This window comes from Dipodomys spectabilis, unplaced genomic scaffold, assembly GCF_019054845.1.
Source record: "Dipodomys spectabilis isolate Male_0828 unplaced genomic scaffold, ASM1905484v1 ptg000032l, whole genome shotgun sequence".
NCBI lineage: Eukaryota > Metazoa > Chordata > Mammalia > Rodentia > Heteromyidae > Dipodomys > Dipodomys spectabilis.
Window position 1 is genome coordinate 24,443,417 of NW_024870709.1, and position 25,741 is coordinate 24,469,157.

General features: G+C 37.7%; 1 protein-coding gene across 2 annotated transcripts in view; it reads left to right on the top strand.

Annotated features, from left to right (window-relative positions):
* The window catches only part of LOC122105586 (transmembrane protein 45A-like), a 64,052-nt gene that overhangs the window by 28,713 nt on the left and 9,598 nt on the right, over nucleotides 1-25,741 (top strand). The window contains exons 2-4 of one of the 2 annotated variants that reach the window (XM_042676885.1): nucleotides 17,892-18,084; nucleotides 20,156-20,362; nucleotides 22,049-22,233. In XM_042676885.1, the coding sequence (XP_042532819.1) occupies nucleotides 17,895-18,084; nucleotides 20,156-20,362; nucleotides 22,049-22,233 (582 nt within the window). In that variant the 5' untranslated portion in view covers nucleotides 17,892-17,894. The remainder of the gene's footprint in view (nucleotides 1-17,891; nucleotides 18,085-20,155; nucleotides 20,363-22,048; nucleotides 22,234-25,741) is intronic. The other variant, XM_042676886.1, reaches the window with a different exon arrangement.

Sequence of the window (25,741 nt, forward strand, 5' to 3'; positions counted from 1 at the left end):
GGTGATTTTTTAAAGGATTTTGGGGGGATTTAAGTTTTTGAGCTCTAACTATGTTTTAGATATGAGGCCCTTGTCTATTGTATAGCTAATGAAGGTTTTCTCCCAATCTGTGTTTTTTATTTTAAATTTATCTTGCCAGCTCTAAACTTTGCCAGGCAGAAGCTTTGCAAGTTAGTGCAATCCCATGTATCTGCCCTTTCTTTGAGTTGTTATATTTCTGGATATTTATTTAGGAAGTTTTGACTGTGCCAAGGAGCTCTAGTGTTTCTCCTATCCCTTCCTGTAATATTTTCAGGGTATCTGCTCTTACCTCGAGGTGTTTGATCCATTTGGAATTGATTCTAGTACAGGGTGATATATAAGGATCTAACTTCAGTTTTCTATATCTGTATAGCCAATTCGGCCAGCACCATTTGTTGAAGAGGCTATCTTTCTTCCATCTAATGTTTTTGGCTCCCTTATCAAAGATTAGGTGGCCATAGGTCTGTGGGATCATTTCTGGGTCTTTAATTCTATTCCATTGCTCCTCAGGCCTGTTCATGTGCCAGTACCAAGCTGTTTTTATAAATATGGCTTTATAATAGAGTTTGAAGTTTGGCATTGATATTCCTCCAGCACTGTTCTTCCTGCTAAATCTCTGGCCATAAAAGAAATACAAATTGAAACTACATTGAGATTCTGCCTCACCCCAGTTAGAATGGCCATTATCAGGAAAACAAAGAATAACAGATGCTGGTGGGGATGTGGCCCAAAGGGAAAGCTACTTCACTGGTGTTGGGATGTAAACCTGTTCATCCACTCTGAAAAGCAGTATGGAGGTTCCTCAAAAGACTAAATGTAGAGCTCCTGTATGACCCAGCAATTCCAGTCCTACCCAAATGATCACAAACAAGGCCACACTAAAGCTAGCAACACAACTTTGTTCATTGCAGCATTATTTACCATAGCTAAAATATGGAACCAACCTAGATGCCCTCAGTAGATGAATATATCAAGATGAATGGGTGGGGGGAGAGAGAGAGAGAGACAGACAGACAGAGAGAGACAGAGAGACAGAGAGAGACAGAGACAGAGACAGAGAGACAGAGAGAGGTGAGACAGACAGACAGAGAATAGAATAGAATAGAATTCTATGCTTCCATCAAAAAGAATGACATTGCCCCATTCATAAGGAAATGGAAAGACTTGTAAAAATCATATTAAGTGAAGTAAGCCAGGCCCAAAGAGAAATAAGGCTCCATTGTTTCCTTCTTTTGTAATAATTAGTATATGCCTAGGATAGTCTTAGCAGAGGTTCACAATGGCTCAATAGCTAAGAACGTATGACTATATAAAATGATGCTAATTGAAATGATCACGATATGGAAACAAGGTTTTGGGGTGGTTGTTGTCTTCTTTTTTCTTTCTTTCTTTCTTTTTTTTTTTAGCATACTGTTTGCAGTTATTTCTTTTGTCTTTCTTTTTTTTTTCTCCTCTGGTTTCCTCATGATCATGGTTTCTGATTTGGGTACCCTTTGTCTTGTATATAAATTTTATCTGATTTGGGGAAGGGAAGGGGAATTACAGAAACAGTAGAACAAAGGGTTAACTAAGCAACAGCAATTCTTACTAGACACGATGTTGGAAATGAATTTTACAACTTGTGGGAGGGGGGATAGGAGGGGAGGGAAAGCTGGAGAAAACCAGGGAGGGGGTAACAGTGTTCAAAAAGAAATATACTCATTACCTTTACTTTTGTAACTGTAACTCCTCTGTACATCACCTTTACAATAAAATAAAAAAGAAAGTTTAGAATAGAAGTCTATAATAGAAACAGTTTATTCCAATATAGCAGCTGAAAATGGTTCCTCCCCATTTTTGAAAGGGCTGCACATGACTTGAAGATGAGAAATGCTGCCTTACCTCAATCCTGCTTTTGCTAGGGCTGTTAACAGTCCACACACTGTATGTCTGTCTTGGTGAGTGGCTCCTGCTCATGGTATTTAGAGTCTAATTATGTGTGCTTAGAGACCAATACTAGGACCACTCAAAAATAAAGAAAAAGACTGTGTGCAGAGAATGTTTCTTGGGGTTTTCCTGACTACTCTGACATCATCTGAAGCCACAGAATAATGCTAGGAGTTGGCTTCTTTGGTATTTTTTTCACCCGTGCTTTGTGAGGTCTAGGGAATGAAGAAATCAAGCCAGAAGTATACATTTCCCAAACAATGCTGAACAAAGATGAAAAACAACTCCTCTCCAAACTCTCAAAATCTTAAAACCAAAAAAAAAAAAAAAACAAAAAACTTCACACAAAACTAAAGGGAAACCATCTATGATGGGCTTCTGCAATTTAATGTGCTTGAGAATGATCTGAGATCTACAATCCCTATTTCTAACTTTCTCAGGAACATTGTGCATTGAGTAACAACCCAACTGGTTTGTCTTCATGCCACAAGCATTGAGTCTCATTTTTCTATAGATATGAGTCAGTATTCAGAACTGCTCACTGTTCTTTGGTATATTACTTACTATTAATTTTTGAGTACAGGAAAGGGAGAGGATCAGGAAAGAAGATGAAGATTTAGAGTTACATAGCCTGACTTAGGATCTCAGCTTTGGCAGTTAGAAGATACTTGACCTGAGCAAATTATTGAGCCTGCTTCTGTTGAGTTAGGTATAAAATGGTGGGGAAAAACACAACCTCACAGGACTGAGAGGACTCTAGAGCTTGGAGAGTGATGAGTGTTCAACAAATATCATTTTTCTTCCTTTACCCATTTTAGACATTGACTTGGGGTTAAATCTTGAGTTCTGTTACAACAGCATTGTGAGTTGCATTGCAATTCCTAAGAAGTGAAATTCTTCATAATTATCTTTAAGAATGAGATAATACTTGTGAAGATTAACTTAATTGATTTTGGTACCCTGTGTATTGCATATACATTTATCTGGATTAGGAAAGGGAAGGGGAACAACAAAATGGTGAGACAAAGGACACGGGAAGAACCAGTGATACTCACAAGACAGTATGTTGGAAATGAACTTTACAACATGGCAGGGGCTGCCATGGGGTGGAGTGGGAGAAAAACAAGGGAGGAGGTTACAATGTTTGACAAGAAATCTACTCACTACCTTACATATGTAACTGTAACCCCTATACACATGAAATGTCTTGGCATAGAATAAGAGCCTGGTCATTGTCTGCCCCTTTTTTCTCTTTCTTCCTTCACTTGGTGATGCAATTGGTAGCTAGGACCAGACATCCTTAAGGACCTTCCCCCACGGACTTACTTCTTCCAGCTAAATCTCAGCTGCCAGAGTTTCTAGAACTTTCCAAGGTGGCCTCAAAGTGCCTTTGTGGCTAAGCATCATGAAATGACTCCTAGTGAAACATCTTGGTAGACGGCCATGTTGGAACAGGGCTGCAGGTAAACACTTTTTTCAAAGGAAAGTATTTCAAAAGAGTTTCTTTCCTCACATCCTTGAATCTACCTTGGGTTGGTGTGGACAATTTCTGAGAATGTCCTTAAGGCCTCTTTCCTATTATCCCAATGAAAAATACTTGGCTTAGGTTTAATAGCCCTTATTCTTCAGAAATTATGTCTTCAGAGGATGTGATTTATTATGGGCTTTTCTGCCCAAACTATGTTTTGTGAAGTCTTTCTGCTCTACTTTTTGCTTTCATCTCTCACTGAAAATCTGGCTAAAAGCATACCATGGTGTCTTGAAATTTGCTCCACCAAATTCATCCCTTTTAATTTCGGTCTTACTCAATTTGTCAGGACATGTACAAAACACATTATTTGCCAGAATATAGCATGAATGGCCTCCAATCTTATTCCCAGTAGGTTCCTCATTTCTACTGAAAACCTCATGAGCTGTGTTTGCTCTCTGAACTCCTATCAGATTTCTGGTCTTCTGGGTTTCCACTACAAACCACCATTAATGTCTACAACATCCTGGGAATATTCCAGCCCACTTCCCCAACCATTTCTGAATCTCACATAGAATCTAATTCTAAAGGCTTAAGAATCACATGATCAGATAGGTTTGGCTGTGACCCCTTCCTGAATACCAATTTTCTATAATATTTTCTTGTTGCAGTGACACACATATTTGACATACACTTTAAAGGTGGAAGGAATGACTTTAGCTCATTTAGCTCCATTAGCTCATTTCAGGGGGTTCAAGCTGTAATTACTAGGCCCCCAGGTGTTTAGGCAAAACATTATGGTAGCAGGAACATGTAGAAGAGGAGATTCTTTACTTCATTGTGGATAAGAAGCAGAGAAATAGAGAGACAGGAAGAAGGCCAGGGACAAGGTTGCTACAGAATTCAGCTAAGTCTCACCTCCTGAAGTCTCCAGAATTTCCTAAGATAGCACGACCAGCTGGGATCCAAGTGTTCAGCACATGAGTTTGGGAGAAACATTCATATTCAAAGAATAACACTCTTGACTTTTGCCATTTTAAAAATTATTTTTATGATTATCACAGGCCCTTCCTCTGAATGGCATTCCTAAAGGATTTATAGTAAATGGAAAATGTCCTAATTTCTGAAAATCTGGAAGTGGTTACTTTATATGGTAAAATGATTTTGCAGACATATTGAAAGAGAGAGTATCCCCGATTATCCAGGTAGGCCCAATGTGATCACAGAATCTTCAGAGTAGAAGCAAGAGGATCCAAATCAGAAGGATTTGTAGGGACAAGAAAACTGAAGTCATAGCAAATGAAAGATATTTAAAGATGCTATACTATTGTCCAGAGATAGAAGAAGGTTTTGAGGAAAGTAATGTAGAAACAAATTTTAAAAAGGCAAAGATAGCAGTTTTCCTCTAGGCTTTATAGAAGCTGGACTCTGCCAGTACCTTGAATGTACCTATGATACTGATTTCAGACTTTTGACTTATTGAGCTGTAGGATAATAAACATTAGTTGCAATTTATTAGACCAGCAATAGGAAACTAAGCAAGCAATTGTTTTTTTCTTTTTCTTTTGTTATTGTCAAAAGCACTCTGCTCCCTAGAAAGCTGGCTCCTTTTCTTCTGCTACTATTGGCTGCAGATATTTGAGGAAAATCATCAAAATGTCCCTAAGCTAAGCCACATTTCCTGGGAGACAGAGCTAATAAGTGGATGTACCATCCTTGAGGACAAGTATGGACTGTTGCCTTTTTCTGTCTGACACATATATTCCCTGCCACAGCTCCATCTCTTTACTCAACCTACTTCTGTACTTCCAAAATGTATAGACCTACCTCACTCCTTCAACAGTTTGAGCCCTATAGCATATTGTCCAAGGTTATTTTATAGTTGACTTCTCTTGTTTGCTTATTGTCAAAGGCATTTTCCAAAAGCAGGAGTCAAATGCCTTAGACTGAACCTATTTTTTTTAATTCTAATTAATTTCATGACACTAAGAGATTAAGAGGCCAAATTTATTCTGTTATTTCTTCTGTATTCTAATAAAAACTGATCAATACTCAGATATCATCACATAGAGTTCACACTCTGCTTGTGTTAATTTTTCATAAACTGGCCAAACCACAAAGCCTCTTTTCTTTTCCCTGTTCTATTTTCTACTATTAAGGGTAGCAACAGAACTTGATTACCAGTAAGCCTCTGCTTTAAAAAGAGGAGGCCTTCTAAACCTTTACATGATTATACCTAGGGCAAGTACGATAGCCATGACATCCAATCAGAACTCCTAGACCTTACGTAGGACATATTTAGTTCCAAGTCCTTTTTATTCATATTAGTAGTAATATGAAGCAATAAATGTCAATGAATTTTATATGAAGGCTTTTGTATAGGAACTTTGCAAATTCCATTTTTCCATATTATATTCTGCTTGGTCTATTTGTTGTAATATATTTTTTTTGTCAGTTGTGGAGCTTGAACTTAGGGCCTGGGTGCTGTCCCTGAACTTTTTTGTTCAAGGCCAGACCTCTACAACTCTTTTTAAAAACAACAACCAAAAAATCTCTTGTTTCTATTTCTTGTTCAGTTCAATAACTATTATTTTATATGATAATATGCACATGTACTCTGCTGCTTTGAGCCACAGCTTCACTTCTAGTTTTCAGATGGTTAATTGGAGATGAGAGTTTAACAGCCTTTCCAGCCCTGGCTGGCTTTGAACCCCAATGCTCAGATTTCAGGTTCTTGAGTAGCTAGGATTACAGTCATGAGCCACCAGTGCCCAGCTTGTAATGTATTCTTTATCTTTCTAAAAAGAGGGTAAATAATCTTGGTTGGTCATACAGTCAACTTAACACTCAATATTTAGCACTCAAACTCAACACTCAAGTTTGTTGCCTCTTTTTTCATATGAAGAAAGAATAAGATGATTTGATGTTTAGACTAGGATCCTCCTATGCTAGCGATTGTTCATTGGAGCAGGGAGTATTCTTTCCCTCAGGGACATGTGTCAATATCTATACATATTTTTGATGGCCACAGCTAAGAGGAAGGTGCTGTCAGCATCTGGTAGCTAAGGGCCAGGGATGCTGCTAACTATACTATAAGGACCTGAACAGTATTCCACCTCACTTCCAATAAGATTTTCTGATCTGAAATGTCAAATGTGCCATTGCTGAGAAATGCAGTTCTCTGTATGTGTTTCTTAAACTTTCATGCGCCCGTGAGTCACCTGTTGGCCTAGTTCAAGTGAGGGTTCTGATTTGGTATATCAAGAACAGGACATGAAATTTTGTTTTTCCAACAAGCCCACACATGGTTCACATGCTGCTGGAAGCAGGACTTTACCTTGAATGTCAATATTCCAGAGTTCTTGTTTGTTGTCTGTATTCTTATCCTATGACATAAATTCCATGAGAGTAAGATATTGCTTGCCTCATAACTTCAATGACTACAACTATGGAATGTCCCTATAGTTGATCAAGAAACACTTGTTGAAAAAATGGATAGGTAGGTAGATACAGGAATAGATAGATAGGTAGAAAGGTAGATAGATAGAGAATAAATGAATGAGCAGATAGGAGCATGTATTCTCATGCAAAGTTCTGTAGTTCCTTAGATGCACATATTCTAAAGAAAATGGAATTTCCTCTCAACAAAGCCAGAAATTTGCCAAAAACCTTTCCCAGAGTATGGCAGATTGTGAATCAAAAGTCACAAATGAAGTTAAAATGAAATTAATAGGAAGCTGAAGGATGTGAAAATAGCTTGTGGGGCTTGTGTATCTGAGTTTAGGAACTTAGACTTATTAGTTGGTAGAATCATTTTCTTCTTACTCTTGGCTCTTATTCATTATTCTCCATCTCCTGCCTCTCCATACACAGAAATTCAGACCATACCAAGTTTTGGAATCTGATCTAAGAGTACCTTTCCTTCCCAAGTTGGTACCTTGTTCTCGCAGGAAATTTATGTAGAACCCTTTACCTCTTCCATACATTTTGGGAAGAAGGGAAAAAGGATAGAAAAACAGCAAGAAAGTGGGTAAAGAAAAGGCCAGGAAAGCAAAGTATTAACTGGCTATAATGGTGTTCTCTGTAAATAGGTCAAAGACAGTGAAAAGTTCACCTAGGAGTCAATTGCAACTCTTGACAATAACTCATCTATTAGAAGTGATGCAAAGATGTGCATCTTCATTGTTGATTCAGGTGTAGTCACTGCTACCTGGATACATTCTTTAGTAAGCTAGATTGAGTCCCTACATTGTGATGATGTACTGAACTAGAGTAGATTATTTCTCTGTTTTCTTGATTGACAGTGGGTGGCATAATGCCATAATTGAGTCATATCTTCAAAGACAAAGTTAATAGCTACTGATAAATATTATCCGTACTGTGTTCTAAATAATGAAGATAATGGAAAGATAATGGAGAGAGTGATTAGTGTTTCTAATGTTCTAAGTGTTCTAAACACCCTAGTGTTTCTAATCTGGGTTACTGAAACACTTGGAGGAATCCCCTTTTCCAGATTTCTTTAGAAATTAGGGTTTTGATGTATAGAAAACTGAAGCTAGATCCTTATATATCACCCTGCACCAGAATCAATTCCAAATGGATAAAAAAACCTCAATGTAAGACCAGATACCCAGAAAATCTTATAGGAAGGGACAGGGGAAACAGTAGAGCTCCTTGGCATGGGTCAAAATTTCCTAAGGTCCAGAAACATATCAAATCAAAGAAAGACAAGATAAATGACTTCATCTACCCAGGTACCGTTGGCTCACGCCTGTAATCCTAGCTACTCGCTCACGCCTGTAATCCTAGCTACTCAGGAGGCTGAGATCTGAGGATCATGGTTCAAAGCTAGCCCAGGAAAGAAACTCCATGAGATTCTTATCTCCAATAAACCACTCAGAAAACTGGAATTGACGCTGTGGCTCAAGTGGTAGAGCACTTTCCTTGAGCTGAAGAGCTGAGGGACAGTGCCCAGGCCCAGAGTTCAAACCCCATGACCAACAAAAATAAATAAATAAAAATAAAAAAATAAGATTGCATCTAACTGAAAAGTTTCTGCATGGCAAAGGACATAGCTAGCAAGATAAATAGAAAGCTTACAGAATGGGAGAAGATCTTTACTAGCTATGTATCAGACAAGGGCCTTATATCTAAAATATACTTAGAGCTCAAAAAATTAACCCCCCAAACAAATCCTCAAGGGAACAACAACCTTATTAACAAGTGGGCTAAAGACTTAGAGATGTCTCTGAAGAAAAAATAAGAATGGTGAATAGACACATGAAGAAATGTTATATATCTCTGGCTATAAAAGAAATGCAAATCAAGAGTTTGAGATTCCATCTCATCCCAGTTAGAATGGCCATTATCAAGGAAACTAACAATAACATGCTGGTGGGGATGTGACCAAAAGGGAACACTACTACACTGTTGGTGGGAGTGTAAACTTGTTCAACCATTCCAGAAAGCAGTATGGAGGTTCCTCAAAAGACTGAACATAGAGCTTCCCAATGACCTATGCCCGCCCCTGGGCATTTACCCAAACCAGGCCACACTAAAGTTACCAACAAAGGAAAATGAAGTATCTATAAACAGGGCTTCTAATAGGTGCTGAACTCTACACAAAACCTACTGCTATTATTATACTTGGTAGTCAGAAACTAGATATTTTCCTTTCAGATTAGGAACAAGGTAAGACTAGCTCCTGTCATCACTGCAATTCAATATCATTCTAGAAGTCTTATCTCATGCAGTATGTTAAGAAATAGAAAATATGTAGATTAGGAAGGAAGAAATAAAACCATCTTTGATTACTGATGACAAAATTGTCTATGTAAAAAATTCCTGAGTCAACCACAATAGCACTCTTAGAAATAGTAAGTTTGTAACAAGATCTCAAGATACATATTAGTATATGAATGGCAATATTTTCCTATATACCAAGAAGAAATACACCACCACTGACATTAACACACGAAAAGAAGAAATCGAGGAAGGAAAGCACAAGAATTAAAGAAAGAACAAAAAGTAGAAAGAAAAAGAGAAAAGTAAAGGAAACAAAAGCAAGAAATAAATGTAGTATCTAGGGATAAACAATAAACATCTAGCACTTCTAAGAAAGCCAAATTCTAAATAAATGTTTTGATACTACATATTTGTTGATAAAAAGAATGAAAAATGTCAGTTCTTCCCAATCTGATTTATAGATACTATGCAGTTCTAGAAAAAAAATCCCAGAAAATTACTTTATAGTTATCGAAAGTGTATATGGAGTGGCAAATAACTCAATCGATATTGAAGGAGAACAGAGAAGTGAAAGCATCAAACTAAAAGAAATCTTAGTTTAAAGTTGTGGTGATCAAGAGAGTGTGGTATTGGTAAAAGAACAGACAAAGTAGATTAGTGAAGAGAACAGATTCTCCAAACAGATCTATGTAAATGCAGTCAGATAATGTATGGCAAGGAGCCAGTCTGCAAAAGACTACATATTGTCTGAGTTTATAGGAACATGGTCTGAGCCTCTCCTAAGGCAAAATCACAAGACTCTCTATTTGAAAAAAATAACCAAAACCAAAATGAAAAGGTGTGGAGGGGTGGCTCAACCAGTAAAACAAATGTGAAGCCCTTAGTTCAAACTCTAGTACTACCCCAAATAAAAATAAGTAAGTAAATAAATACTGCTTCCAGGGAGGCTGGACCATTGTTCTCTCCTGTGGTATTTGAGATTCTGCTGGTCCACATCCTTGTTGATCCTTGGTAGTGTCAGTCTTTTAAAGCTGATCCATTCTAGTAGGTGTATATTGGTATTTGTTATGTTGATTAGCATAAGAGTTAAAGTTGGATGAAACACACAGAGAGAAACACTTCTGTTTTGGCTTCCTGTGAAGGAAATGGAATTTAAAGAAGTCGTTTCCTTCATTATTTTGCTTTTTGTATCTTGCAATGAGATGTGTCAAGTTTCTGACCTACAGACAATAAATGTATTGTTCTAATCTAAATTTTTAGTAATAGTGATAACAATAATGGAGAGCAACTTATCAAATCTCTGGCTCCTTAACTTTGAGCAGGTCTCCAACTATCTATGAAGAGCTTGATCATTGTTCAACTTGAACTGAATTTGAGCTGAGCATGAAGCTGGGAATTACAGATCAAAGTCTTCAGGTTTTCATCATATTACTGATGATTAGTTTGATGCCCCTCACTAGATTACTGGCATGAAGACTTTGTCTATATGGCAAATGAAGTCATGACAGACTAGTTGACCCAATTCTCTTTGTTAAGAGCCTTGAACACTGACTTTTGTTACAATGGTAGTAAATGAATTGCTGGTTACAAACAACAGCTTTACTTTCTTTGCTTGTGCTCTCTGATTAACATACAAGGCTATACCTATTTCATATGTGCCAATAGCTCATTGGTACAAAGACTCAGGCAATGTCTTTTCCCTACAATGTGAATCCTCTCAAAAATATCTTGATAAGATTGTGTGATGGGGCATTAGAAAACCTTTTCTAGTCTTGCCCACCCCCGCCCCTGCTTTTTAAGGGAAAATCATGGAGTTTAGAATCAGACATATAAGATTTGGGATCCTGGTTTTGGACTGTCCTCAATAATTTAGAGTCAGTCACAACCATTCATTTTCTGTTGCTATAACAGAATACCATGGATTGGGTAGTTTATAAAGAAAAGATACTTATTTAACACAATTCCAAAGGCTTAGATGTCCGATACAAAGGCCATGGAGGGTATCAGCTGGCAAGAGAGCAGGCCCACGTGAGAGACAATGGAGGAAATAAGTTGCTTGCTTTTATAACAACCCAATTTCTGCACAATTACAAGAAAATGGCCTGAATCCATTATGAAGATAAATCCTCTCTTACCTAATGATTTCTTAAGGTTCTAGAACCACTATGGTGACAAATTTCATCATACATTTTGGTGAGGACATTACATTATAGCAGTCCTCAAGACCTTTGGAGCCTTACTTTCCCTAAAGGGAAGCCTCTCATATATATATATATATATTATATGTATATATCTGTAGAAACTACTAATAAATACCTAAGTTGTTTCAAAGATAAAATAAACAGATTCATCTAAAATTTCTAACAGTGTGCTCCACAAATATCAACTTCTTTCTGAGAGCAGATGCATCTATACTATACTGATAAAACTAGACTGGTTCCTCTTTATTTTGAGGACTTGGTATAGGCAGGTGAGGTAACATGACATTTGTTCTTAGTTTTATTTACTGGTTTTATTATTTTTTTTAAAGGCATACATTTTTGGATTGCTGGATCCTATCTTTCTTTATATGTTCCAGTTTAGGACATTTTTCATTTTAGATGTTTGGTTAAAAATAGCCTCTGGTATTAGTTATTTAAAGAGGTATAGAAATCAAAATAAGATAAAATAAGGAATATAGTAGCATTCCACTGGGTCTATTTTTTTCTAATAGAGCCAGATTATTCTTCTGACATCTATAAAATCAGTAGGTGACGTACGATCTCTGAGGTATTGTGGTAAGGAAGTCATGTTTAAATCTCAGTGTCTTGGTTCTGTCTTCTTGTCTCCACACATCCTAATACTTTGTTTCTCAAAACTAAAGAAAAAAATGAACTGGTTAGTGCTTGTTCAATATACAGATTTCTGAGTCCTGAGATTTCCTGTACTAATAGATTCAATACATGTTCAATGAGATACAGGAATGCACCTTTTGTTAGCCACTCCAGCTCTTTTTCATCCTGATTGTCCTCAGGTCAGTGATAAAGTCTCAGGCAGGAGCATCCTCCATTGGCTTTTGTCCTTTTCTTTCTTTTTTTTTTTAAGTGATAAAAAAAAAAGAGTGACACCTTCTTTCACACATCCCTGCATGTTAAGAACTGGTTTATCTTCTTAAGACTTATAGAATATGCTTAATTATGCTATTGCTGCTATAATCATTTCTTTTGCTACACGTTTTAATGACCTGAAGGAAAATGCACATAGGGACATCTATTGGCTTTGGATGTCACTGAAGGTGACATATGCTTAAGACTAGTGACCTGATAAAATGTAGTGAGTGACAAATAGTCCGCAATGTAATGGTTGGACAGGGAGGCAGGACTTTTCAGAAGGGTGTGTTCCCTGGGTTTAAATGCATTGTGACATAGGGATTTTTGGTGAGTACATTTGATTAGATTCCAAACGAAGGCAGTAGGAGGTTTTAGACTCAGGGCCTGTCAGCACCTGCTGTTCTTTTCTGGAGCCTGGGAACCATTCTAAATCCTTGAGACAAGAGGATTCAGTTGGGTTTGACACTGAAGAAATGGTGAAGGTAAGGATCATTTCACTAAGAAAATTCAAACTGTTCAAATATGGAAGATAAAGTCTGAGAGATGTATGGAATGATGTTGAATCAAGATATGTTAAAGTGGGATCCAAATGAAACTATATCTGAAAATAAATCTGTAACATCCTTTTCAGGTACTTTATTTAACCTTAAAGTAAATGATATGCATAATTTATTCCAATGTTTACTCAGCATTTACCTTTATTCATGTGTATATCAATTGTTATATGTAATTATTGGGCATTTTGAACTTTTCCTTTAATAAAAATATCACTAAGCATAAAAAGTAGATTTTTTAAAGTTACTCATGAAGCAATAGTTAAGAGAAGACAAGACAGCACATATTCAATGTATTAGAATTTACATATGTAAATTTGAAGTATGAATCGCTGATTAAGACAAATGTTGGTAGTGACTTAAGACAATTGTAGTTTAAGACCTTTCTCATAATATTGAAATTAGCTATTTGATTGAATTTCTATCAATGAGATTGTTACATATCTTCCCCTAGGCTGAATTCTCTCTGTATAGAGGCTAAGCAATGATAATGCCTGTGAATTAACACCCAACACCTAATTAAGGTCTTAGGGATTTGCCAATTTTGTCTCTTTTCAACACTAGAATTTAAAACTATTTCTGGTGATAGTGGTGATGATGGTGGTGGTGGTGGTGATGGTGGTAGTGGTGTGTGTGTGTGTGTGTGTGTGTGTGTGTGTGTGTGTGTGTGTGTGTGTGTGTATGAGTATGCGTGTATTAGGGTAGTCAGAATAAAGGACTAGTGGAGATTTTTTTCTTATATTTAAGCAGAGGATGTTTAGTGTCATTAAAAGTCACAGTTTCTTTGGATAGGAGAGGAATATGAATTTTAGGATGAATTGTATCTGGGTGCAACTGGGAAGGATCCTCAGGAAAAGTCTTTTTGTTTCCTACCCTGGTGATTCCCCCAAGGTTTCTGCTGGCTGCCTGGCAAATATATTCCATGTTATGGTGATGAAAGGAAGCCCTGTGTTTTTTAAAGAGACTGTGTGTGCTCACTGGATTTAAATCTTACCAAACTTTACTACTGTACTCACCTTTTATATAGAGTAAGTTATATCTGAAGGCAGTAGTAAATCAGGGAACAATAAATGATTGGATAGACAATGGCTTCTGAAATGGCACAATGGATGAGAAGTAAAACAAATTTATTCCCATTGCCAAGAATTACTGGGTTTGCTGGGTTCATTAGCTAGACAAATCTAGAAAGCCTGTTATAACTTTGACTTTGGTCAAATATTTTTATATGTAGAAAGGTAGGAACCCTAAAGTTGTTTTTTATGACTCTGGCATTTTCTTCCTTAATATGTTAGGGGTAAGAAAGAAAGAAAAAAGGAAGGAAGGAAGGGAGGGAGGGAGGAAGGGAGGGAGAGAGTGAGGAAGAAAGGAAGGAAGGAAGGCAGGAAGGAAGGAAGGAAGGAAGGAAGCAAGCAAGCAAGGGAGGGAGTGAGGAAGGGAAAGAAAGAAGGGAACAAGAAAGATAAAGGAGAGAGGGGGGAGAGAGAGGGAGAGAGAGAGAAGTAATGAACAAGCAGAAAATTGGCCCAGGCTCTTTAATTTTGAGTCCTCAATGCTCTGTTACAAGGGTGGCATGATTTTGGTGACTAAGATCTCAGAGGTTAATCAGGAAGATGGATTTATTGAAGTGAAGGCTTGATGCTTTAAGGTGTAACAGGATTGCCTGTTTGGGCCTTCAGGGAAGACTTTTCAAGCCGATGAAACTGAAGCAGCTAGGCGTTTTAGACAGAGGGTTTGATGTTAGACTGCAGAGCAAGGCTTTTCAATAATGAATTCACTTTTAGGGAACTAGCCAGACTCCTGGGTCATTTTCCTGTTTTAGGTTTGGGCAAGTAAGGCAAATGACAGTTTTTGTTGACCAAATAGGTAGTTGGGAGAAAGTTACTTTTTGGAAGTGAGTGATTAGTTAAATGCTAAGTATGAGATGACCTTAGAGGTATCAGAGTAAAGATGCTTGATAAATAATTTCTATGATAAGAACTGCTTTCTTACTCTTGTTAACTAAGAAACTTATAGTACATAAGATATTAAGTTCAAAGAGAAATTTGTCATGTAGATTTGTTTGCTCTGTTTTCAAGAGCTTTATTCCCTAATTAAAGTGTAAGAATTATATAACCAAAGAAGATCCCAGTAACTCTTTAAAACATTAGAAGTAGAAGTGTTATACTGCCTTATAAGAAAGGTACTCATTAGGGCTGGGAAGGTGGCTCAGTGGTAGAGCGCTTGCCTTGCATGCCAGAGGCCCTGGGTTCGATTCCTCAGCACCACATAAGCAAAAAGAAAAAAGCCAGAAGTGGCGCTGTGGCTCAAGTGGTAGAGCGCTAACCTTGAGCTGAAGAGCTGAGGGACAGCATATCCAGGCCCAGCGTTCAGCCCCCACAACCCGACCCCCCCTCCTCAAAAAAAAGAAAGGTACTCATGTAATTGTAACCCCTCTGTACAGTATTTTCACAATAAAAAAATAAAAAAAGAAGTACACAGATAATTATCAGATGATTAGTAAAGAAAATGTTCACATTTCTGTAGCTAGTAGCTAAGTACAGTTGTTCATTTGGTTTTACTTTGGTAGTTGAGGATAGCATGACTACTGAATAGATTGTTTGCTTTGGAATAACTCGTCTTAATTCTATGCAATAGGTATTATAATTGGTCCTAATTTACAAAAGAGAAAATTGAGGCAGTGAAGATTAAGTAACTTCCAAAAGTCATGTTGCCAATAAATGGTTAACCTGGTATTCACACCTACTTAGTGTGACCTTAAGCCTCTATTCCTTGGTTTTTATCCTATTCTTTTCATTTAACATATCTTCCATCATTTAAGTTATTTGAAAATTGTATTTTTAGAAGTTGTATCACTTATTTAATAATTCTTCTATTTTTGGGTCTATCTATTACTCTTTCTCTCTCTATATATATATATAGATGTACATATAGCTTTAGCGATAGGCACCAATATAGATTTGTTAGTTGTATTTCCAGAAATGTATTTGGGACAAACTCTTCCAAGTGAGTTTTTTATACCAAGGAATACAAATTGTGAATGATCTTTAAATCATGTCAAATTGTTTTCCAGAAAGTTTGAAATGTTTACAGTCTGGATGTATTTTCCAATTCCAGGTAGTAACCTAAATCAAAACAAACAGTGGATACAGCCACACTGTGGAAGGAGGGCAGCTAGGGTAATTAACCAGAGCAGAAACTCCTGGCATCATTTATACCCATATCTTCTCCTTTAATTAATTAAAAACAAAGACTCAGAGAGGTTTAGGGACATAGGCTCAAGTCCACCCAAAAGATGTACCAGAACCTGCACATAACATGTTTGATACTAAGATGGTTTATATGATTTAAACATACACTGAAATGAGACTTCACTGGAGATAGATTGTCCATATTAACGTCCACTTCACAGTTTCCTCTTGAGGAATTAGCCAAAGAATTGTTGCCTACACTGAGAGGCCCAGTACTCAGCTATGAAGTCTTCTGGGCCAGGTAGAATTCTGAAATCCTCTCTCATGAACTGGCATATGTCTACCTAAATCAACAGAAATAATCCTGGACTGTCTCTCCATTATACTGTTCATGGCACAAGACATTTGAACAAAGGTCTCTTCGAATTATTAAGAGCATACATAATTCAAGACCAGTGTCTCTATATCACTGACCAGAAATGAAAGATACACCCGTGTTTATTAGTCAGAAGTGACTTTCTTCCATGTGGCAATAGTGTAAACAAAATTTGCAATAGGAATTGGGTTGGTTGACTTCTGGTTAAGCAGGACTAAATTCTTTTTAAAATAAAAGTCGAAGTTTCAGTGCCTTAAGACAATAAGGAAGGATTTCTTCATAATGTGAAGCAAGCTGGCTTCCCATCCTCTATTCTGTGGCCATCTCATTTCAAGGTTGCCAAAGCAGGGGAAGAGAGAGAGAAAGGAACTGAACTGTCTCAGCCTTGTGCTGATTCCACATCAGCCCAGTAATCAGAGTTAAAAACTCAATTCTAAGTCAGCGGAGGAGAGGCTGGGCAAAGGTGGGAAGGAACATGAATATCTGAGGAATACTCATGGTCTCTGACACACACTTGATCCTTTGAAACCTATTGACTTTAAAAATGTGTAGGCAACTGGACACTGGTAGCTTACGCCTGTAATCCCAGCTACATAGGAGGCTGAGATCTGAGGATCATGGGTCAAAGCCAGCCTGAACAGGAAAACTGGTGAGACTGGTTTTTTTTTTTTTTTTTCCCAGTTGTGGGGCCTGAACTCTGGGCCTGCGCGCTGTCCTTCAGCTCTTCAGCTCAAGGCTAGCGCTCTACCACTTGAGTCACAACGCCACTTCTGGCTTTTTTCTTTTTTGCTTATGTGGTGCTGAGGAATCAAACCCAGGGCCTCATGCATGCAAGGCAAGCGCTCTACCACTGAGCTACCGTCCCAGCCCCTGGTGAGACTCTTATCTCCAATGAACTACCCAAAAAAAAAAAATCAGAAGTAGAGCTGTGGTTCAAGTAGTAGAACATGAGCCGCGAGCAAAGAAGCTCAGGAACAGTGCCCAGGCCTTGATTTCATCCCCAAGGTCCAGTACATGTACACACACACACACACACACACACACACACACACACACACACACACTTGCAGGCAATTTCATGTCATTCAAAGCTTTAAACACAGATGTCAAATTTTCATATTATATTTCTCTTAAGTATGGTTAAGGAGCAAGTGCATTGTGAAACACTGTTTTTTTTTATAAGAAATCATTTTGAGCTCTGTGTTAAAAATAAGAAATTTTTTACTAAATAATTGTGAGATATGGGAAAGTTATTTTACTTCTTTCGCCTTGTACCTCAATTGAAAATGGAATACTAACCTTTCACTCATAGGTGATAAATCCCTTGTAAAACACCTGACACAATGCCTAAACTATCTGATAAGTGTTCAATGAATGCCATCTATTTTCTTTTTATTGGCATTCTTGATATTGGAGTAAGATCTACAGGGTTCCCAAAAGTTAGTATACTCTCTGGGGACAAAGGATATTTTGGCCAGGCTCTAGAAATGAATACCTATCTAATGCATACTCTTATCTTTGTAGGTCATGGGGAGTTTCAGAGGTCACGCCCTCCCTGGAACTTACTTCTTTCTCATGAGTTTTTGGTGGAGCACCAAGTCTATTCTGAAATATGTCTCCAAAAAGCAGAAGCGGACCTGCTATCCTGGCTCCAAAGCATCAACCCAACGAGTAGAACTTGTGGAGGGAATTATAATAATCTTCATGGCTCTGAGTGGTGAGTGGACCATTTCTGTGTTTTCTCTTCTCCTTTTGAGTATTTTCATGAGCACAAAGAAGAGTCACTATAAAATCAAGCTATGTTAAAATGAACTTTGTATTAAAAATGTGTCTTGGCCAGGCACTGGTTGTTGATGCCTGTAATCCTAAGTACTCAGGAAGCTGGGATCTGAGGATTCATTGCAGCTTGAAGCCAATCTGGGGAAGAAAGTCCAGAAACTCTCTAATGAGCTACTCAGAAAAATCTGGAGGTGGCTCTGTGGTGACGTAATAGAGCGCTACCACTGCTAAATCTCAGGGACAACACCGAAGTCCTGAATTAAAAAAAAAAGGTGTAATACATATTCTAATTGTAATTGCCTTCTGATATAATGTGGTACAGTTCTTGTGTAAATAAGAACTTAGTCCTACATACTCCCTTAGCACTTAACCATAGTACTTAATTTGCCTACCCAGTCAAGGTGAATTAGATTTTAAAATTGGTTAGAGCCTCTGAAACACTTTCATAACAACTGTTCTGATCTCTGAAAGAATAAACCCTATTAGAAACCACTTCTCAAAAAACACCAAAATGATTAAATTATTGTGGTGATGCTTTTCTGGTAAATCACTGCAGATAGGCTGGAGAGGAGTCGGAGTGGAGGAGGATAGTGCCTCATGCACTTGTCTTTCTCTCTTGTTTTCTGACCTGGAGAAGGAAGTGAGGCAGACAACTTCTAGAGGATTTCATTACCTTTAGAAACTCTAGGAATGCATTCTGTATTTGTTAGTGTTCCACTCAGGCCTCTTCTTTGTTAAATGTAAAATTTCCCACATTTACATTCATTTTTCTCTCATGTTTTATTGATAGAGGTAGGTCTTTGACCATCAAATTACAGAGCAAAGCCAGGCACTGGTGGCTTATGCTTGTAATCCTAGGTACTCAGGAAGTTGAGTTTAAAGCCAGCCAGACAGGAAAGTCTGTGAGCCTCTTATCTCCAATTAACCACCAGAAAACCTGAAGTGACACTATTGCTCAAAGTGGTAGAGCACTAGCCTTGAGCAAAAGAGCTCAGGGACAGCACCCAGGTCCCAAGTTCAATAAAATAAAATAACTACAGCACAACTATTTCCAAAGAAAAGAACTTCTTTACCAAATAGTATAGGTTAATAAGCAAGGTATCATCTCTAAGGAAATCAAATTGTTTTTGTTGTTGTTGTTTTTGGTTGGTTGTGGGGCTTGAATTCAGGGTCAGGACAATGTCCCAAGCCACTTTGTGCTCAAGGCTAAAGCTCTACCATTTGAGCCACAGTGCCACTTCCAGGTTTGTGTTTGTTTGTTTGTTTTTGTTGGTTGTGGGGCTTGAATTCTGGGCCTGGGCGCTGTCCCTGCGCTCTTCAACTCAAGGATAGCACCCTACCACTTGAGCCACAGCATCACTTCTGGTTTTCTAGTTGTTTATAGGAGATAAGAGTCTCATGGACTTTCCTACCCTGGCTGGCATTGAACTATGATCCTCAGATCTCAGCCTCCTGAGTAGATAGGATTACAGGTGTGAGCCACCTGGCTAAACTTTTGTATAACTGACTAGATCATATGCTGTTATTTGTCTGCGTCTTCTCAGTTATTCTTCATTGAGAAAAACCCGAACTCCTAATGTATTTGATGGGTACTAAGGACAACTTCTTGTTTTGTGGTAGCTTAAAACATGTAATATCTAGAGGAAAAAATAATCCATCCTTTATAGACTGATCTCCTAAATTTAGACCCCCAAATCAGACAGGATTTACTTTAGTAATTACAACAGACAGTTGAACTAACATTATAATCATTGATCATTTGAGATAATGATTTGACTCTATTGGTGATATGATTGTTTTGACTAAGATTTTTTTACCCAGACAGACAGCATCTGAACTAAAATATATCTGAAGTTTGTACTAGACTGTTAGAGAATGGTTCAGAAAGAGGGATCAACCTGTAAGAGGACAGTAGATTGTAATAGATAATGAATAAATGTCCTTGCATATTCACGAATACTAGAAAAGTTTATGGAGAGGGTTGATAAAACTAATGTCTTTCTCTACAGGCATAGGTGGGGAACAGTTTCTTAGTGGAGGACCATCCCTGATCTTATATAAAGAAGGCCAGTGGAACAAACTTGATGGCTGGCATCACTGTACCATGTATTTCTTCTTTGGACTGATGGGTGTTTCCAAAATCTTATGTTCCACCATTAATTCACTTCCAGGCTCCTTAGTGAAGTTAATGATGTCAAATGCCTTATTTGTGGAGGGTAAGTATGAGTGACGTTTTCATTTTTTCCTCCTGTAATTTTCTCTATTAACGAGATTCATGTAACCCTTCACAATAATGTGTCTTTGGGTTAAGGTACAGTCTTGCTTGACAAGGCCATATACCTGGGCCATCGTGAAATATTTGGGTGTCCTAGCAGGATGCCAAAGATTTTCCTTCCATTAGTAGAACTGGGCCAGCACAAATTATTCAATGTGCTTTTCCCCCTGCTTTATATTTGTCTCAAAGAATCACCAACAGTGTTTACTGCTGTCTTGCTTGTCCTGGCTATTACCATTTTCACTTTTGACAGTGAAAACTGAAGTCAGAGCAGTGGAGCATTGGAATGGGCAACTGCTCATGGCAGAACATGTTCCAGCATCTGCTTGCTGGCTTCCAGAATACTGGCATCACAAGACCATCTCAATATGTGATAAGCAGGGTCCAAAAAGTTCAGTCACATAAAAACATGAGGTCCTTAATTTGGAGAAGTTCAAGAAAACAAAGTTTCATTCAGTTGTTTTTCCAGATTATGGTTGGAAGGAAATAGAAAACATGGCGTGATAAATGATTTGCTTCCATTTATTGTACACTCAAGAAATTGACTGATTTCAGAACTGTAAAATCCCAAATGATCAGGAAGCAGTCTCCTCCCACTTGATCCCCTTTCCTTGTCCCTCATCCAAAGATAGGAATATTTTATCTGTCCCTCTTTGAGATCAAGGTCTAGATAGCAAGGTTTCATGATCTCAGGGTGTTACTGTCCTTTTCATGAGTATCTTTTCCTCTTTACCTAAATGAAAACAATGAAGATGAATTTAAATTTATTTATAGAATTTGAAAAAATGAAGTGGGTACTACTGCTTGGACACTTCTCAAGAGTTTTGTTCAAGGTCTACCTTATGACGTATGTGCACATTTATTTCATTGTATAAAATTCCTTCAGTCAAGCCTTCATTTTATATTTATTCATTTGTATATTCACAATAATTATAGCTCCCTTGTCCTGTCATAGATATTACTCATTAGCCTATGTAGAGGATACTTAGAAATACAGTTTAAAGTATCTTTTTTTTTTGGTTGGTCGTGGGGCTTGAAGGGCTTGAACTCTGGGCCTGGGTGCTGTCCTTGAGCTCTTCTGTTCAAGGCAAGTGCTCTACCACTTGAGCCACAGCACCACTTCCGGTTTTCTCTTGGTTAATTGGAGGTAAGAGTCTCAGACTTTTCCTGCCTGGGCTGGCTTTGAACTGTGATCCTCAAATCTCAGCCTCCTGAGTAGTTAGGATTATAGGCATGAGCCACTGGCACCTGGCCAAAATGTCATTTTGTGTTAGAGGAGAGAAAAAAGTTGGGGGAAGGGAAAAGGAGAGCTGAATTCCAAAGATTTCATTCTTTTTTTGTTAGTTTGAGACTGGAACTCAAACTCAGCATCTGATCCTTTTGCTCGTTGGCTGGTGCTCTGCCACCTGAGCCATGCCTCTAACTCCTCTATCCCAAGGACAGCATTCTAAAGGGCAATCATGACTCCTCAAATGCCAAAGTTCATTGCTGTGGGAATCAGAGGAAAACTTTTTGAGCACTTATATACATGTGTACGATTCTGTGGACAGACTATGCGAGAGAAGCAATGGGTAGCATGTGATTCTATGGAGGAAAAAAAGACAAATTATTTTCCTCCCTCTATCAGGTTTTATCTTTTACAACCACACTCATGGCCGAGAAATGCTAGACATCTTTGTACACCAGATACTGTGCTTGGTCGTCCTTTTGGCAGGAATAGTTTCCTTCCTGGAGTTCCTCACAAAGAATAATGTATTGCTGGAGCTTCTGAGGTCAAGTCTCCTCATGCTACAAGGGACCTGGTTCTGGCAGGTAGGTTGGAGCCTTCAGCTAATACCTAGTATTTCTATCTCCTTATTTGATGGTGTACTTTAACTTGACTCATGAGACTTTCATCCAGTAGTTCTCTGAGAGATGATGTCCTTCAAGTGGCTCAGAAGCCTTGATGGGGACATGGTCAAAGTAGATGGAGGAAGAAGGTTGTTCACATCTTAATCATACAACTAACTGTCCTTTTCCCTTTCCCTGTTGGAAATCTCATTTATGCCTTTAGTTGGAAGCAATTCTTGACCCTCAAGAAGCTTAATCACCTGATGGGTAGTAGATTCTAGAAACATATGGAAATCAAGAAAGAGAAGAAACTGTTATTTATTGAGAAATAACATTTTGGGCCATTATATTAGATTTTTATATATACCTTATTTTGCTGTGTTCTTACGTCAAGTCAGAAATTAGGTACTATCATTTCTAATTTACTGTAGGAAAATCCAAAGAGAAAAGTTACTCTCCTAGGCACAATCAGTAATAGATAAAAACTCTAAAACTGAACATGTTAACCACAACACCTATAATCTTTCAATTTTTTATGTCAACTCTCTACCCTTAATGTGTTGCTATTAATTCCAATCAATGAACATCTGAAACTGTTAAATCATAATGTCATATACATTTATAGATGTAACTGCCAAAGGAAATCCACACAGTCAATCCCTGTCAAAATCTCATCTCTGTTCATTCTTTATAGAGATAGAAAAAACAACCCTAAAATTCATGTGGAAGCACAAAAGACCCTGGCTAGCCAAAGAACTCTTGAGCAAAATAAACAATGCTGAAGGCATCAACAATACCAGACTTCAAATTATACTGCAGAGCCATACTAACAAAAACATAATGGTACACTGGCACAAAAACAGACAGAAAACTAGGATAGAATATAAGATCCAGAATAAGCCCAAGCAAGACTGTCATGTGTTTCTTGAGAAAGTGGCCAAGAACATATACATTGCAAAAAAGCTTCTTTAACAAGTAGTGCTGAAAATGGGATATCCATAGATAGAAGACTAAAACTCAAATTCAGAATGGAAAAATAGTGTTTTCATTTCCCCAAAAGCTTTTCTAAGGCATTTCTGTGAGTTTAATATTTTTGGGCATAAATCTTTAATTACCTGGAAACTTTTCATCTCCTCAAATGTCTAGATTAGTTTCCTGTTTGACTTAGCAGTCAGCCTAAATACTGTCTGGAGACAAAGAAAAATGCACATATTCTAGCAATGCAAACATCCTTATGGGAAATGACAGTTTAGCCCTGTTAACTGCCTGTTTTTCCTTTTATCTGAAACCCAAATCCAAATGTGTAAAAACCTACTTGAATTTATTATGTTTTCATGGTTTATTGATTATAGTTATGGTCACAATTCTGTCTGAAGTGACTTTTTTTTTTGTCAGTCGTGGGGCTTGAACTCTGGGCCTGGGTACTGTCCCTCAGCTCTTCAGCTCAAGGCAAGTGCTCTACCACTTAAGCCACAGTGCCACTTCAGGCTTTTTCTGCTTATGTGGTGCTGAGGAATCAAACCCAGGCCTCATGCGTTCAAAGCAAGCGCTCTACCACTGAGCCAGCCCATGAAGTGACTTTTTTTAAACCTTGCTTTTTCTTTCACCATTTCTCTTTACTTGACCAATAATAGTGCATCAATTATGTGCAGATCTATTAATGACACACCTGCCTCCTGGAGCCATGTGTAGGACATATAACTGAAAGAGGCAAATGTTCAGACTGGCTGTTTTCAATTTAATTTTTATATTTTTGTCAGTCATGGGACTTGAACTCAGGGCTTGGGTGCTTGTCCCTGAGCTTTTTCTGGTAGTTAATTGGGGATGAGAATTTCACAGACTTTCCTGCCTGGCCAGGCTTTGAACCGCAATCAGCTTCCTGAGTAGCTCAGATTATAGTTTTTCCTCACTATACAGTGGTTCACTTAGTGAGGCTTCACTGTATTTCACATTTAAAAAAACAAAATATATATCTAATTCTATATCACAGAGTTTTTGCTCTATCATGGGATTTTGCAGTATAGGTATAAGGTATTTATATAATATTTACCATTTTAATGATTTTTTGCCTAAACAATAATAATATCAAATATTAAAATGTTAAGGTTAATAAGAGAGTGGGAAAGGTTTATAGGAGAGTGGGAAGAGCCTTACACTATATATAAATAAGAAAATAAAGATAATGCTGCAACTTTATATATGTTCACCTATCATAGGGGTCTCTGGAATGTAACTCCCATGCTAAGTGAAGAATTTCTGTATAAAGGGATGAGCCATTGCCACCCAGCTCAGACCATTTTTTAATAATTCAAGTTTAAATGATTGTGTAATATGTACACAGATGGAGAATTGCCCTCCAAACTTATAAAGACATCTTTGGATTTTTTTTTCCCTGAGCCTTATTACATTTAATAATGTTTTCTTATGGGGTATAGTAGTGTAAGCCTGTAATACCAGCACTTTGGAGGCTGAGGCTGGAGGATTGTGAATTAAAGGTCAGCTTGGACTACACAGGAAGACCCTTTCACAAATTCAAAGACACAAAAGTTTTCTTCAATAACTTATCCATAATTTAGAAAAGAAAAAGAAAGTTCATCAATGTCCCCTTGTTCCTTGAGTCAGGCTTTTCTTCTGTTTCTGTGTAGGAGAATATTTCAAAAACTAACTCGTATTTTGTCTGAGCCTTTTCTCATTCTCCTTCACAAAGGAGACAGAGACAGTCGGGGAAGAAGGAAGCTCTTCCTGCTGTGTTGGTTTCTTGTTATTCTCTACCCACCTCCCTAGCCCAGGTATTTTTCCTCTGACGGATTATCTCTTCAGCCCAAATGAAAATGAAACCTTTCTTACCTTTAAGAAAAATGAAGTTTTATTTGAAAATGAAAGAAAAAAGTAGCAGTGGCATGAAATGATAGATCAAACACTTGTTTGGGCTTATAGTGTTGCAATACATGGTTAGATAGATAATAAGATATGGATCAATATGAAACTCAGGTTGTAAACTATGCATAGATCGTATCATTATTTGCTATGGAAATGTGATACTAATGAAGCTCAGACTAATTGAAACAGATATGGGTGACATACAAGCTATCACAAGAAAATATTCTTTTATAAGTCTTTTTTCTTGTAATTTTATGTTAAAAATCAAATTAGGAATAGTTCATAAAGGCACAGTGGCAGATTTTTATATTATCTTTGTATTGAAATGATGATCGAGTGGCTTGTGACAGTTTCTGGCCCTTAGTATGAGACTTCAGCTTCCCTTATGGTTTTGTGGTTAAGATGACTATGGGATGTTTGTGTGGGTTTAAGTGTGGTCTCTACAATTGACTATTCGTAGGCTTTACAGTCTCATCCTCAGTCAATATTTGTCTTTCAATACTGTGGGTTCCAATGAGACAGTGGAAAGCACTCACAGTTTTTCTTTTTCTAGTGAAAAACAGTAAAAATGGCTGGGAAGGTGTCTCAGAGGTAGAGTGCTTGCCTTGCA